Consider the following 17,479-nt stretch of genomic DNA (forward strand, 5'->3'; position numbering starts at 1 on the left):
CTCACGTGGGCTCTAGAGCGCAGGCTCAGTAGTTGTGGCGCACGGGCCCAGTTGCTCCGCGGCATGTGGGAACTTCCCGGACCAGGGTTCGAACCCATGTTCCCTGCATTGGCAGGCGGATTCTTAACCACTGCGCCACCAGGGAAGCCCCAAGACGCCGTTCCTAACGCTGTTTGTGGGTTTCTTCCCTCCGCAGGCCTTGAACCGGGGCATTGCTGCTGTCAAGGAAGATGCAGTGGAGATGCTGGCCAGCTACGGGCTGGCCTACTCCTTGATGAAGTTCTTCACGGGGCCCATGAGTGACTTCAAGAATGTGGGCCTGGTGTTTGTGAACAGCAAGCGGGACAGGACCAAAGCGGTCCTGTGCATGGTGGTGGCTGGTGCCATAGCTGCTGTCTTCCACACCCTCATAGGTAAGGCTGTTGGCCGTCCTTTAAGAATCTAGCTTTGCTAATTCCTTCTTCCTCTTAATTTATTTTCGTGTATTGATTGTAGTAAGTGATTTCTTCCATAATTATTAAATATCATGACAATTTTAAGGGTTGGAAGGAATGGAGTTTGTGCTCCTAGGTCAAGAAAAGAAAATGTCCTTTGTCTGGCAAGCTCTATGTCTCTGGTTCCCAAACCCTGTGTCAGTGAGGGAGGAGTTTCATTAACAGGTGAGCAGATCTAGGATTAGCATTCAGTAAGGTCAAAAAAATGTCAGGTGCTTTTGTTAGAGACAGACATTACTTACTCTTTTCTTTTTTAATTGAAGTATAGTTGATTTATAATGTTGTGTTAGTTTCAGGTGTACAGCACAGTGATTCAGCTATATATATATATGTATATGTATATCATATATATGCAGTATATAGATATGTTCTTTTTCAGATTCTCTTCCACTATAGTTTATTAGAAGATAATGAATATAGTTCCCTGTGCTATACAGTAGGACCTTGGTGTTTATCTTATCAGACTCAATCTTAAGAACAAAAATAGAATGAGTGTTATTCAGGATTAATTCTTATCAGCAGTGAAAACAAAGGAGATTGTTTTATGTATTAAAATTATCTCATTTTAGGGCCCCATGTTTCTATTTTAGATGAGACTCAATACTCTGGGCATAACATTCTTTCCATGAAACAACAAGAAAATTTTATCACACACAGTGACTGGCCTATGGTTTCCCCAAGACCTGGGAAAGCCCCTTCCTTTAGAGCTGGAGTTCTACTTCTGCTGCCTTCTTGGTGGTAATAAAAAACCCTAAGGGCATGATCTCAGAACCTCTTGGCTTCAAAACAGCTTAGCTTACCTGGCATAAAAATTGAATGGCACACCTACTGAACCCAGTTACATAGAGCCTGTGAACAACGCTTCACAAACCCATAGTGTGTCTTCAAATTAGCACTGGTTGTATGAGAACCATGAATGTCCGTGGTGAATGAAGAGCCAGGAGATAAACCCAAACCATTTACAGTGTACTCAGGTGTCAACTCATGTTTACTCATCCCAAACCATTTACAGTGTACTCAGGTGTCAACTCATGTTTACTCATCCCAAACCATTTACAGTGCACTCAGGTGTCGACTCGTGTTTACTCATATAATTGTGAATCTAAAAGTAAACAGACTGAGGCCTTTGTGGTCTTCCTTTTTAATACAGCATAGGATTTTGTGCTAAGAACAGTGTGGACGAGAGGATGCTTCTCATGGGCCAAATATCCAGGCAAAGTGTTGCTATTGATCATTTCATTTGGGCTCAGAGCTTCAGGGCATGGGGCAGAGAGGAGATGCCTTTCTTTCCCTTAACTTAAACCCTGAATACTAACATATCCACTGAGTTTTAAAGAAAACTTCTGCAACTAGATTTGATCTGGGCCATTTTCATAGATGGTATACGTACTTGAGAAGATTCCATATGTGAAATGAGTGGGTCTAAATAAATTTTTGCCTAAAAAGGAAGATAAGTTAGTTTCCTTTCAGCTACTTACTTCCAAGTAAACCCAACATTCTCTGTTTTAGTCATGCTCAAATGAGACTTTGGGGCTAACAGCTAATTACTCAATGTCAGTAATTAAGGAAAACTTGAGTGTACTGTGTTATTGACACTGTTGGGAGGGGCATTTGGTCACTGAAATAAAAATCAAAGTCATTTTCCAAGTTAAATGCAAGTTTTTCCATTTTAAAGTGGAATCATAAAATCTTACATTTGAACCAAAATGGTTCTACATCCCAGATATATTTAACAATTGCTTTTATCACTGTTGATAGTTTTACAATTATCACTTTTTTTCTTCCAACAAACAAATGCTTTCTACAGTTACTATGAAAGCACATATCAATTTCTTTCAAACACTTAAAACTCAAATTTTAATGATTTTCCCTCTTCTAGTTTGTTGGCCTCATTTCAATTTTCTGCCTAATGGTTTGATTCTTCTCTTGCCTTCTACTGTCTGCTGCATCAGGCATCTTTGCTCACCTTCCTTTCTCCTTTTTTTCACTAATGCCGTAAGCTTTCCTATGCTCAGATCTTGCCAATTTTTCCCCATAACCTTGACCACAAGCTCCAGGTGGGATGTTGCTCTCTTGCTCTCCACTTTTTCCAACATTATTTTCCTACCATCCATAAACATCCCCCCATTCAGTTCCTGCTTTACAGTGTGTCACCTACACTAGGCACTAAAACCCATTTTCACGTCTTAGTAATGCTAGAAACAGCCACTGACACTTCTACTTTAACAGTCAGCTCGGCTGTCTATGCTTGGGACAAGGGAACAGTGACACAGATAAACAAAAAAGCAAATATTCCAAATAATTTGACTTGAGAAGCCGTTGTCTGCTCTCAGGCAGTCTTCCTAATTGTATTTGCTTGGCCTGATACTGAAATGAGTATGTATTCCCCACGTGAACAGCCCCTCAGTAGGGCTCAGAGTAAGTACAAGAAGCCGCATATTACACGTTCATCAGCTTAGCCCACAGAGTGAGATAAGAACCAGAGTAATCCAGGCTTAAAACCAAATTTCTCTATATTATTTTGTTTAGGCGAAACTAGTCTAATTGCCTTAAACTTTCCTTTTTAGGTGCTATTTCCCTATATCCTTAGTAAATTTATTTCTGTTATCTAGACCTTCTAGCTTTTCCATAGCATTTATATAAGGGCATCCAAGAGCATAGAGGAGGAAGAAGTTCTTTCTCTTAGGGGTTGGTTCTGAAAGGCTTGTGGGGTGAGTCGTCTCTTAACTGGCTCTGGAAGTGCTGGTTGTATTCCAGCACAACTCTTTCTCATTTTTCCCTGATCTTTGATACAAGACGGAGTGGAGAATTTGACCCAGTGCTCTAAATGAATGTTTTGCTCTAGCCACGTTAAGATTACAAACGGTGACTCTTCTTGTCTATTACGTTTCTGTTAATTCTGTCTAACCTCAGGCTCGTGGTTTTAACAAAATCACCGTGTTCTATGCTTTTTCAGTTTAATGGCCAACTCCTTGGTTTCTTTTTGTTTTGTTTCCTAATTTACCTGTTTATTCATTTTATTCTTTACAATGTTAGTTACTTTTCCCAGCAAGATGCCTTCTGTGTATTTAATGAATATTTCTCTTTTTTTAGATATACTCAAACACTGATAAAATTCATCCATTTCCCCTTAATGATGTTATTAACATGCATGTTTAACTCTAAGCAGACACACCACTAGTATTAGTAGAGCTGACCTTCCTGCTTTGAATGCGGGGGGCTCTGACTAAACAAGAGTGAAAGAATTGCCCTTTGTGTAACTCACCTTTAAAATAGTCCAATCCCCATCTGTCCTATCAGTGGTCCAACAAATTACTTGTTGAACAAATAGCATGTGCATGTCATTCAGGTCCTACTAATCAAAAGTTGGATACAAAGGTGAGATAAATATCAAAGATGTTCCTCCTTGGGGAGGAAAAGAAGTGGGAGGCACACAGCCACCACGCATTTATGAATCAGGGGAGAAAAAAGCAAGAAAATGAGTTCAGTGTTGAATGTCACAGGTAACAGGGTAGATGCCCAGTGCTAGGGTGCAGGTGACCAGGTAAAGGAGGTGTGCAGCCTGAGACTATAGAAGAGCCCGTTAGGCAACAGGGACAGGAAAAGGGGGAGAGAGGAAGAGAGAAAGGGAAGGAGAGCAGGGAAGGGCAAAGTAGAAAGAGGACCAGCAGGGAGGGCATTAGGCATTGAGCTCTGCGGCTGTAGCTGGGTCCCTTGGAGAACCTTTGACACCAGTGAGAATTTTTTAGTGACATCTCAGGGCCAGCCATATTGAATAAAGCAGATTGATTCTAGTGTTCATGTATGTTTAATACAGCTTTAACAACAAGGAAGATCTATATATTCTGCTTATTTACTGCTTTCTAACCTTATGGTCTCTAAAGAAATTTTTTTAATATTTAGAAAAGTTCAATGTATTTTGTCAGTCTGCATAATCTCCTTGGTTATGAACTAGTGCTGGGGCAAGGTACTCTTAAGATATTTTTTTTAAAGATTGTGTATTCCATGGTACCTCCAGCCACTGGAGAAATCCTGATTCCCAGCATGATCTCTATCTTAGATTTTTTTTTTCCCAATCTGGATGAACTTTGACATTTCAAACTTTCAGTATCTACCAGTAATCTACCAACTGCTGGAGGATCGTCTCACTTAGAAGGGACTTCAAACCTAAGCGTCACCAGCTTTGAAAAACCAGTTTCAGATGTCGCTCCTTTCCTTCGCTAACCTGGTGTCGTATCTGGGCATCCGCTGACTGTTCACAGTGAGACGTTAGAGGTAGACTCAGGTCAGAGAGGACCAAGAACTCCTTGGTAGGGTCATCTGTTATCGTGTTTGCCCCAATAAAGGAGACAACTTGCACTAGGTCCTTTTTATTACATTTGCTGTACATAATGCTTTTTCTTGTGTTTCATATTCATTGTCTCCGATTTTTTTCTCTTTTTGGACCCAGCTGGTAAGCCACGCATTCTCTCATCCTTGAGAGATTTTGCACATGGTTATGGGTTTCCCCAGACATGTGCACATGGCTGGAGTGGGTCCCACTCATCACACAGGCACCTCCCCAGGAATGTATGGTGGAGATGGTGAGGAAGAGATGGCTCCAGAAAATGTACCACCCCTAACCTTATGCAATTAGCCAAATGAGTAGACACTTGGAATTGTGTTGGACTGACAGACTTGAAATCTAGAGATCCACTGGTCGAAAAGTTGATATCTATTCTATGTGTACCTGGAACCTGGCTCAAGATACCCAAGTTGCAGGAGCCTTGGTAAACAGAACACAGTGGGTCAATCAGTAGCACTTGTGAGACTTTTAAACATGGGAACTAAGGAATTAGAATTAGAATAAGGGTTCCCAAATCTGCCCCTTGGAAATGCACGTATTATTCTTTTTCTAAAAATCGGAAGAGGGCTTTTTCTTCAATTCCCATGGGAAAATTATAGGTAATGAGGCTTATTTTGACTAATACTAAGTTTCATGGCATTTTGCAACAAGTGCTGGTGACTCTGGATGAACAAGTTTGAGAACCTGTGATTCTGGAAAGTTCCATTGCTCCATTACCCCAGCGTCTCACGGGAAAAAAATTCTGAGGTCAGAGGAGCTAGGGATTTGGATGGTCCTTCCTGTTTCTTGTTTGGGCAGCTCAGAGCTGTCTACCTGTAAATAGGTTAAGTCTGTGTCCTCCTGCTGCAGCCAGGCCATGAACTCCATTTACATCTATTCAAAAACCTTGCTTAATTTTTCTTTCTAATGTTCTTCTTTTCATAAGGAATATAAGCTATTTCAGAAGAGTCTTGGTAAGGCAGCTTATAGAAGTTGAAGGTTACTAAATGTCATTAAGGCAGCTAGCCTGGTAATTATAGACTCTACGCAAAGTTCTTTAAACAAATTACCCCCAGCCTACACCTTCAGCCAGAAACAGCTCTGGGACATGGGAGGGGAGGGTGAGGGGGTACTGGGTGAAAAACAGCCGCTGGGATTTTACATTCCCAGCTCACAGGGTGGAAACAACCTTTGTAGTTATAACCAGACTCTTCTTCTACTACATATGGGAGGAGTAAAAGGAAGGAAGAAAGATGGGAAGAAAGCTTCTTCCCTTGGCCTCCAAAGTTTTTCTCTAGTAGCTAAAGGAGGACAAGAAGTAAAAAGAAGCCAAAGCATCCTTGGGCCCATTGGTCTCAAAGTACCCCCGGCACCTGGGGACCCCGGAGCTGCAGTCTGAACAAAGCAAGGGGGTGAGGTGGGGGGAACATCCTGGCAGAGTCAGAGGCTTGGTTGAGCTCAGCACCCAGCAGTCCTTCAGACCCTGTTAAACTTTAGATGTCAGCTCTACATTGCTCTGCGTAAAGGCACTGTTTTTGATGTTTTAGTTAAAATAGTCTAATAAGTTGGTACGCTTAGGTATATTCACAGAAGTAGAGAAGCTCATTTATACTGATCCCTGTACACTCAGGCCACATGAGCAAACTGCACGCCCTGCTCTCAGCTGTTTAAATTCACTCGTCCCTTCTTTTCCTGCCATTACCCCAGAGTCTCACGGGAAAATAATTCTCTCCTTCCTAGAAGCCACCTGTATGAGTTTGCTAGGTCTGTCCTAACAAAGCACCACAGACCGCGGAGGTGTGTGGTCTCACGGTCTGGAGGCTGGAAGGTCGAGGTGGTGGCAGTGAGGTTGGTTCCTTCTGAGGCCGTGACGGAGAATCTGTCCCAGTCCCCTCTCCAGCTTCCAGTGGTTTGCAACGTGTGCTGTCCCTTGGCTTGTGGAAGCATCTCCCCGATCTCTGCCTTCATGTTTTCATGGGCTTCTCCTTGTGTGTGTCTATCTCTGTGTCCAAGTTCCCCCTTTTTAGAAGGACACCAAGAGCCCACTCTTCTCCAGTGTGACCCCATCTCAGCTAATTATACCTGCCATGACCCGGTTGTCAAATAAGGTCACCTTCTGAGGTCCTGGGGACTAGGACTCAACAAGTGAATTGTGAGGGGACACAGGTCAACCCATACCTTGCCCTCCGGATCTCAGCTTTTTCTAATCTCAAGGTCCCAGCTTTAGCCGTCCAGTCAAGTCCAGTCAGCTGGCGTTTGTATTGGCGCTAACCTGTACCAGGGAATTTCAGTTCCTGAGCCTTTCAGAGCCAGCCCCGGGCTCGTGCACTTGGCATTGCTCTGCTCGCCCAGCGTGGCTGCCTTCACTATTGCCAGCGGTCTCTGCTGGGAGGGACAGTGGGGTGGGCAGGGGCAGTGGGGTGGGCAGGGTCAGGACCATCTCTGCGCAGGTCTCAGCACAGTGAACTTGACTGAATGAGAAGGAGTGTACAAATCAACAGCAGCCACAGTTTCCAAATCTCGGCACCCAAAGTGAGCTGTGTGTGTGATCCAGCAACAGCTTTATCCCGGCTTTGTGTTTCACCAGCTAATCTCAGGTCTGAATGCACTTCTCGCCTCGCTGCCAAGTCGGGCTGGAGGGCTTCCTCCTGCTTTCCAGGGTCAGGTCACCCACGTGCCTTCTGATCTAAGCAGGACATCACGGCTGCCTTCCTTGTCCCTGGCCATAACTAATCCCATTTCCCCAGTCTTTTCTCTTTCTGCCAAGCGCCGCCCTCCCTCCTGGATTTCTCTCCTTGCTGCCTCAGGGGTTCTGCTGGTCCCGCCACGCTGCACACCTGACACCTGGGCTCACCTGGCAGCTGGCCTCTTGGTTTCCACCTCTGCCCTTCCTGGGAGGACTGGGACCTCCTCTCCTGCATTTGCCTGTCCCACCAGCATTGTATGCTGGATGTCTTAGCCATTCCAGCCCCCTCCCTACCCCTTGAAATCACTTACTTGTACCTCTACCCTCGCTGGGATTTCTATTTATATACATTTAAATATCTTTGATATCATCCTGAAGAGCACATTTAATCCAACATCCCCGTAATTCCAGACTAATCCCGACAGGGGATGGAGGATTATTTCCTTTTGCCAGTGTATATGGTAATAAGTCGCCCCCCAAACTTTGAAATGGGGGCAGGGATTCTTATTATTTCACAAAGTGAGAGAGACACTAAATTTTATCTCCTTTCTGATTTCAAAGCAGCTTCTGCAGTTGTCAAGTACATGGATATTCATATTTATAAAAGAATGAACACGGCGGGAACACTACTATTAGAGCACTATGAAAACACAGAGATCATTGTTTTCCTATATAGTCTAAACATCGTATCAATGAGGTAGTCAATAGCTTAATATTGTATTTAACCTTTACTAACAATGTCTGCCAGAACGCCTAGCAGACATTAGGAGACCTTTCTCTTTCTTCCTTTCTCTCCCTTTGGCACCAACATATTCATTCAGCCTGTGTTGGTTAAGGCCCATTATGTTCCAGTCACACACTGGTCACAGGTCCTCATGTTGGAGGGACTTGGAAAGCACAGAGATAGCATTTTTTCCGTGGGGAGACTATACCCACAGTTACCACCCTCCTCCCCAAAAAATGATCCAAAAGGAATGACAAACAGTGAAAAGCTAGCTTTAAAATTTTTATTGAAAGGTATGTTATCCCATTTTTATGTTAAAACACCCACGCATAACCCACCACACACACCTGTAAAAGAACTGGGCAATTAGAACCTAGAGTGTCAACTGTGACCCCTTCTGGGTAGAGGGATGAATGAGATTGTAGATGATTTTCTTCTTTTTGCTCATCTGAATTTTCTAATTTTTGTACCCAAACCCAAATATTATATTTAAAATTGTTTTTAAACTTTTGAGGGCTTCCCTGGTGGCACAGTGATTAAGAATCCGCCTGCCAATGCAGGGGACACGGGTTCGAGTCCTGGTCCGGGAAGATCCCACGTGCCGTGGAGCAACTAAGCCTGTGTGCCACAACTACTGAGCCTGCGCTCTAGAGCCCACGAGCCACAACTGCTGAGCCCACGAGCCACAACTACTGAGCCTGCATGCCACAACTACTGAAGCCTGCACGCCTAGAGCCCGTGTTCCGCAGCAAGAGAAGCCACCGCAATGAGAGGCCCGCGCACCACAACGAGGAGTAGCCCCCACTCGCCGCATCTAGAGAAAAACCCGCGTGCAGCAACAAAGACCCAACGCAGCCAAAAATAAATAAAATAAGATAAATAAGTTTATTTAAAAAAAAACTTTTGAGATAAAAAGCTTATAAGGATAATGTTTTCTAAATATTGCCATGTTTTGTTTTACCTTTTGCAGCATATAGTGACTTAGGCTACTACATCATCAATAAATTGCACCATGTGGATGAGTCAGTGGGGAACAAAACGAGAAGGGCCTTCCTGTATCTTGCTGCCTTCCCTTTTATGGATGCAATGGTGAGTAGAGAAGATCGTTGGCACTTTTTAAAAAAATTAAGGTAAAAAATACATAACCTAAACTTTACCATTTTAACCATTTTTATGTATACAGTTCAATGGCATGTAGTATATTCACATTGCTGTGACTCTTCAGAACTCTTTTCATCTTGGGATACTGACTCTATTCCCATTAAACACTGACTCCCCATCCTCCCCTCCCCCAGCCCCTGGCAACCCAGAAATGGAAATGGCTCCACTTATTCCCCCCAAAAAATGACCAGCACATCTGAGGCTGTCTTCACTGCCCACCACATTTTTTTCCGATTGTGATAATATACATATAACATACAACTTCCCATCTTAACCATTTTTAAGTGCGCACTTCAGTGGCATGAGGTGCCTTCACATCGTGGCGCTCCCATCACCACCATCCACCCTCGGCCCTCTCCATCTTCCCAGCTGAGTCTCTTCCCCATTGAACACTAACTCCCACCCCCTTCCCCAGCCCCTGGTACCTACCACTCTACTTCTGTCTCTGTGAACTTGACTGTTCTCGGTACCTCATGAGTGGAATCATACAATATTTGTCTTTTTGTGATTGGCTTATTTCACGTAGCAAAATGTCTTCAAGGTTCATGCATGTTGTATGCAGCATGTGTCAGAATGTCCCTCTTTTTTAAGGCTGAATAATATTCCTTGTATGTGTAAGCCACATTTTGTTTACCCTTTCATCCATCAGTGGACACCTGGGTTACTTCCACCGTTTGGCTACTATGAATGATGCCACTATGAACATGGGTATGCAAATATCCCTTTGAGTCCTTGCTTTAGTTCTTTTGGGTATATACCCAGAAGTGGAATTGCTGGATCATACAGTAACTCTATTTTTAATTTTTTGAGGGCCTGTCATACTGAGTTCAGCAGCAGCTACACCACTTTACATCCCCACCAGCAGTGCAGGAGGGCTCCAACTGACCACTGACTTTTAACCAGTCCATCTTTTCAGTTTATTTTATGAGAATTATCTATATTTGCCACAAGTTCTGGCAGGAGGCAAGAGAGCTTGTTTGAAAATTTGATTCAAATATAAATTCCTTTCTGATATATTCAGGATCAAGGGATCAGAATAGCTTTCAGATAAACTTACCACTTGTGTGGTATAAGCACCCAAAGCTTTTTAGAATAAGACTCGCTTGAATATACTGATAGGATTTTATTACTTTAATAGCCAGCTTTGCTAGATTAGCTAAGGGTGGCTGACTTCCATAGATTAAATTCTTTGTCCTGATACTGAAGAGTTCTCAGAGAATGCTTTTTTCCTATTCATCTGTGTTATAGATATAAAAGAGACTTAGCCAAATATATATATATATATATATATATATTTATATTTATATATTTCCGACAGTGTCTAATGCTAGAAAATAAACCTTTTCTTTGGGATCCATTTTAAATTACTCTTGGAAGGAGACTGGAACATATGATAATCTATATAGGTTTTTCTACCACTCCTTACCTCCAGTTCTATACACATTAGACGTGTGAGATGAATGGAGGTATTGAGGTATGGCATTAGCCCCAGATCCTCGGAGGAATGAGGCAATGTAAAAACATATGTGGTCCATCCTCTCAAATGTCATCAGAAGTCTTAACGTGCCTGTAGCTGGGTTACAGGGGCAGCCTTCTTGAATCTGACAGCTTCCTACCGGTGGGCAAGGGAGCCTTAGATATTAAACCCTTAGTTTCCACCAAAGGTCCCGATTTTCAGTTGTCATGACATCACTTTAGGTGGAGAATTTGGCCACTGGAACACTTGTCCCTGGATTTTCTTTTATTTTCTTTTTCTTATCACCAGGTGTGTTTACTCTGGTAGCTGATGCATACCCCCTACTCCCATACCCCCTACCCCCAAAAGAAAAAAGCCAAGGGTTTGGAGTGTGTAGAACCAGATTCCCCACGGGGCCCAGGCTGGACTGAGGTAGCACCACAGTGCTTTCAAAGCAGTGAGAGAACTGAATGGAGTGACCTTTTTCACAACCTAAGAGAGTAAAAGCCCAGCTTCTTCAGCAGAGTCCATGATTCTGCTCTAATGCCTGCCCTCCTATCTGCACTGGGACTGTGTAAACACATAGAAGAATTACAATTATACAGTGAACTCAGGGAACTCAGGACTAAAAGTGACTCACAGACTCTTTAGTGCCCTGTGTTCCACTTCGCTTCTGTGTTTATTTGCCACGGAAGTTTCCAAAGCTCAGTCTAACACCAGAACATCTGTGATGGACACCCTTTTCTTCCATGTTTCATCTCTCAACTCCCCCAAAAGGCCCAGTAGTAAGAGATTGCTAAGAAAAACCAATATAATACATATCCTCACCCCACACACACACACACACACACACACACATACACACACACACACACACACACACACACCTTGCAGCATGGCCCTGATGTATTTGTTGGAGAGATAATATTTGCAAATCACAAAGCTTATCGTCCAGACAGCTTTTGGTCAACAAAGATAGCCTACAAGCCACAATTTGCAAATGTTATCTACACTTTGCATTTCTTTTCACATTTAGCACCTTTGCTAAAGGAGCTGAGGAGGAAGTAGATGTAGCAGCAGCTATATAAAGTCTTGACACAGACCTAGGAAATAAGTCATACTTGTCTAATTATGTTTAGCTCACGTGAAATGTTATTTCTTTGTCAGTTCAGGTCAGCCTTTACTGGTTAGAAGGATGATGCTTAAGCAGATCCTACTTTGAACTTCAAACCTTCTCCAAACCTGCCATCCCCTGGAACTTTCATTGTCTGTAACCCTTGGAGGACCTTCCTCTTAATTTCCCTCAAAGGCACGAAGCGTCAGATCGGATCCTGCCCAGACTTAAAGAGAAGGAAATAGTAGCCCTGATCAGTCAGTGAGTGCTTGCAGTGACGGTAGTAACTCGGATCCAGTTTAGAGCCCTCATGAGAACCTGCTTCACAGATGGAGAATGCGGTGCTTTGTGACTCCCACTGGTCCCCCATTCCTGGTATTCAGCCAGGTTTCCCGCCAGGCGCACAAACCAGTACACTAGTCTGCACAGAACTGGTACCAAATAATAAACACTGTGCGGTCACTGGTTCCACTTAAAAATCTCATGTGGTCCTAGCCACCAGGCTAAGTTACAGCCATTCTACCAATCAAAGATTTATGAAACCTGTGCTACTAAGGTTGGGGGGGGGGCGTGTTTCTGTTCTATTTCAGGAATGCCCAGGGACTCATAGCAACGAGAAATAACCTAACCCCGAAGGTGCATCTCACACCCTATTCTCTCCCTCCTGGCAGGCGTGGACCCATGCTGGAATTCTCTTAAAGCACAAATACAGCTTCCTGGTCGGATGCGCCTCAATCTCAGACGTCATAGCTCAGGTAAACGTGGTCCGTGTGTCCATCAGAGCCGCTCAGAGCCCCTTTCAGGTGATGGACAGAACCGGCTGATGCCTCGTTTACAACCGTCCGCTCCGCGAGCATCCGTACGTTACTCAAATCAAACGCGAACTTCCATAAATGCCTGTTAAGTGAATGAGAAAATGGAACCCCTCCACGCATGACACAAACGTGTAAGATCTTGCAGGAATGGGTGTCGTAGGAATTTAAATTTACTATCAGAGGTTTTGCCCTTTATTGTTAAGGCACTTGCACGTGAAATGACTCTAAAGTCAAAGCTAGTGGGTGGTCACAGGGTCGCTGTGTGCACGTGGGCCTCTGTGTGGCCAGGCCACTTGGTGCTGGTTTCTAGAGAGCGCTCCTAGGAATTATTGTTAAATGTTGTTGTCACGTGGGGCTGCCACTGACGCATCATTCACCCACATTTGGAGAGAATCAGGAAGTCGGCTTCGTCTGAGAACATTATACTTCTGTCCAGTTCCCTGAGGTCTGGCACCAGCCCTGGTTTCCATTCTCCTTCCTGTCTTCTTCCTCCAAAGATACCATGAAAAAATTTAGCAGGAAATTAGATTTAATTCCCATAGTCTGTAAGTTAGACTTAGTTCCTACAGTCAGGGGTTTGGAGAACGATTTCTTCATGGAGAAGGAGGTGGACTGATTTCTAAGCTCCCTTCCCAATTCTCAGTTCCGTTCTATGAACATGTCCACGCATTTCTTCCTGGTTTTTCCCTTTTGTACACGCTAGTCTTTCAGCCACCTTTTTGAAATAATCTACTATTCAACTGTTAGTACCTCCCTAAAGACCAAGAATTAAATTTCCAAATTAATTGCATTTACTCCATGGATCACTATTAAAAGTAATTTAAATTACTTCCTGCTAACATTCTTTTGTGTGTGTGTGTGTGAGTGTGTGTGTGTGTGCGTGTGCACGCACACATGTTGAATACTAGCTAACGTCATTCTTTGATACATCTTTGTTAATTTTCTTGGTGAGTTATTAGAGATTTTTTTGCCTGGTCTTACTTTTAATTCATCCTCTGAGGGATGAACTAAACTGCCTTGTTCATTCTGATCACTTAATTTGAAATTAAGGAAACACCTCTTATTTTCAGCATTAGCATCAGCAACTCAGTGAGCATTTGTAGATGTGTTATCTCAAAAGCAAAAAAAAAAAAAAAACACCCACTTATCTTTGCCTAAGATAAATATAGCAGCATCCAAGGGTAGAGGAAAAAATCATATCCCTGAAAATTTCTTTGCCAGTGCTGCCACAGCCATTTTCCTTCTTAATTTTAAACCTGGTCCTGGCCCCTGCCTGTTGGGAGGGCTCAAAAGTTCAGAATAAACATAACTGGTTAGTAGGAGCGATGGAAGCTGGATTCAGGTGCCATCTGGCCTTGGGATTTTCCTGGTGAAGTTTTTATTTTAAACCTTATAGTTGGAGTTCCTACCACAATTTGGTTGGGGGAATAAATTCAATGTTTGTTCTTAAGTCTTTTGCTCCCCCTCCCACCCCCAGCTTCAGTCCTCTCATTACTTGAAGGCATTTGTTAATTACCAGACTTGGTAATGAATAAATAGATCCTAGGCAAAGTCCTTTGAAATACCACCTTGGCATAGATAGATAGGGAGTAATCACCAATGATAAAATGAAAAGAGTTTATAATGCCTTGAATTTCAGTGGCAACTCCCAGTTTGAAAAAATTTTACTAAGCTAATTAATTTCACATCATAATACAAAAAAAAACCTCTTGCTTTGGTTCCAACATGCCATGCTTTTCTGTGTCACCATTATTGTAATAGTCATATGTTTTTGATTTATTTCGTGATCATCTAGACTTTCTTAGCTTGCTCAGTATCAAATGAGAATTCTCATGGGGTGTTGGGCCTCAGTGGGACCTCTAGTCCTTTCCCCTTCATGCTGTCATCAGCCCTGGCCTTCTGAAGTCAGCTGAGATCCCAGGAATGGGATCCCAGATTCCCCGTTGAGTAATCTGGCTGCACTACCGTAGGTCCCTTTGTCTCCTGCCTTTCCATCTCAGCCTTCGGGCAAGATCCCCGTCCTGAACCACCCAATGGTGTGCACCTTGCACCACCTGCACCCAGGTAGCAAGCGCTCCAGCAAAAAGTTACACAGCGGGACAAACTGATCAAAGTATAGATTCATACTCTCATCACTCACCTCAGCGGACTCTAGTAACCATGTCAGAGGGTCTCCACCTACCTCACTCTCCCTGGCAGGTGACCTCACTGCCCACCTCACTGAGAAATTTAAACCCACATGCCTACTTTCAGACCCTTGCCTCATCTCCGTTCCCCCTCCCGTTACAGGAGAGGAGGTGTCCCTCCTCTGTCCAAGGCCACTTCTTCCTCCTGTGCCTTGAAGCCTATCCTGTCCTGCTTTCTCAGGAACCTTATTCGATCGGTTATCAGTGACTCCTTCTCTCTCCCCTGGATCATTTCTCTTTGACATGGAAACATGCTCAGACATCTGCCGTCTTAACACAGTAACAACAGCAACAACAAGCTTTTTCTCATGTATGTCTTCAGCTACAATTCTCTATTACTTCCCAGCCACACCTTTTGGAAGGGCAGTTTCCTCTCACTGTCTCCACTTTTTCACTCCTCTTTCTTCCTTTTACCTACCCCACGCTGACCTCCACTCCCATCAGTTCGCCCACACTGTTCTCACTAGTGACCCTCTTGCCACTGAATCCAGCGGGCACTTTTTGTTGACTGAATGGATGTCTCAGCAACTCTTCACTCTGTTGACTGCCCCTTCGTCCATGAAACATCCCTTCCCATTGGCTCTCACACCACCACGTCCTGGTTTTTCTCCTACTTCTGATGGCCGAGCTCATCTATTGATGTGTAAATGTTGAAGTTCCTCAAGATCCATCTCTCTCCTCACTGCGTATTCTATCCATGAAGAATCTACTGCATACCCTACGTTTAAACCATCTGTAACATGATTGATGATCACCGAATAAATAATCTGTGGTCAAGCCCTCTCCTCTGAGCTCTAGACAAGCCATCTAAATATCTCTATGCTATTTCCACTCACATCCTTCAGAGGCATCGTAAGCCTCAATTCATACGCTTCATGATCTTGATGATTGTGTTTTTGAATGAATCTGTGCCCCTACCATCAGCTCAGAAACCTGGGAGCCACCGTAGGAGCGTCCCTCTTCATGACCATCCGTCTAAAATTTTTAATCCTAGATGTTTCTTTTTTTTTTTTTTTAATGATTTTTTTTTAATATATTTATTTCTATTTATGGCTGCGTTGGGTCTTCGTTTCTGCGCGAGGGCTTTCTCCAGTTGCGGCAAGCGGGGGCCACTCTTCATCGCGGTGCGCGGGCCTCTCACTGTCGCGGCCTCTCTTGTTGCGGAGCACAGGCTCCAGACGCGCAGGCTCAGTAGTTGTGGCTCACGGGCCTAGTTGTTCCGCGGCATGTGGGATCCTCCCAGACCAGGGCTCGAACCCGCGTCCCGTGCGTTGGCAGGCAGACTCTCAACCACTGCGCCACCAGGGAAGCCCCCTAGATGTTTCTTTATCTGCCCTCTTCTCCCCATCTCTGCACCCTCGCCCTGCTCTGAGGGATCACCCCTCCCACCTGAACTCTCAGAGGTGCCTCCTGACTCGGGCCTGCCCCTCTGCTCTGGCTCTCCTCCGCCCTTCCCCACTGCGGCCACAGGGATCTATTCTCAGTGAAATTCTGGCCATCTCACCCCCTGCCTAGAACCTGCTTTAAAATTACCTCCTGGTGCTCTTGAGATAAAAAGCCAAAGTCCTGATCCTGGTCTACGAGGTGCTGAAAACCCACAGGCTCTGCTTCTGCCCCAGCTCTGTCGCTCCCCTCTTGTCCCCTTGCTCTGCCCTCCAGCCACTGGTCCTCCCTTCCGACCTCTTCCATGTGGCCGAGCTGCCTCCCCCTGGGGGGGCTTCTGCCCGGAAGGAAATGCCCTGCCTCGGCTTTCCCCACCTAACCCTGGCTCCTGCCAGACCCTGCGGGCTCCTGCCAAGGCACTGGGTCTCGTCTCAGATGCACCCCACATGGGGCGCCCTCCCTCACCCCTCAGCCTGGCTCTCCCAGCACCACTGCCCTCTTTCCTTCACAGGCCTTTTCACAGGTTGATTACCATTTCTGCCTTCCCCACTAGGCTGTCAGCTCCAGGAGAACAGAGCCTGGGACAATCTTATCTATCATTGAATCCCCAGCACCCAGGATGGGGCCAGCACGTAGCAGGCTTTCCCTGGGAAAATCCTCACCGCTGAGGCAGGAGGTTCCCCGCAGAAAATAATCCGACAAAGTTTTGATGGTTGTATCAGAATCAAAAATCTTAATTCTGGATTGAATTGCAAAAGGCCCAGGCGTTATTTTAAGTTGATAAATGCTACAGCCCACAGTGAAGATGTAAGATGTATGGTATGTGTTGGACCACATGGCATCAAGCTATTAACAACGTGAGGGAGGCTGAGAAAATCTTCACTTCGGCCTTGATCGCTACCGGCCCAATGCCTCCTGCCCGCCCTCTGTCACACTCTAGCCCGCTCTGCTCCTCGGGCCACTTTCTTGTCATCTCCACACCTCCCCCTCCCTTTTCCTTCACTTCCAGATCCCCTTCCTTGGTCCTGCTCGTCTTGCATGGCCATCCTGATGGCGTCACCGGGAGCCTTTCTGGACCGGGCAGAGGAGGGGTTGGTCTTCACATATTCATTTTTCCTCCAATGTGTTTTCAGTCT

General features: G+C 44.6%; 1 protein-coding gene across 1 annotated transcript in view; it reads left to right on the top strand.

The window, feature by feature from the left end:
* The window catches only part of ANKH (ANKH inorganic pyrophosphate transport regulator), a 140,265-nt gene that overhangs the window by 76,761 nt on the left and 46,025 nt on the right, over positions 1–17,479 (top strand). The window contains exons 2-4 of the mRNA XM_082453813.1: positions 197–413; positions 9,199–9,317; positions 12,631–12,714. Coding sequence (XP_082309939.1) covers positions 197–413; positions 9,199–9,317; positions 12,631–12,714 — 420 coding nt within the window. The remainder of the gene's footprint in view (positions 1–196; positions 414–9,198; positions 9,318–12,630; positions 12,715–17,479) is intronic.

The sequence above is a fragment of the Balaenoptera physalus genome (genome assembly GCF_965194825.1).
Source record: "Balaenoptera physalus genome assembly, chromosome: 3".
NCBI lineage: Eukaryota > Metazoa > Chordata > Mammalia > Artiodactyla > Balaenopteridae > Balaenoptera > Balaenoptera physalus.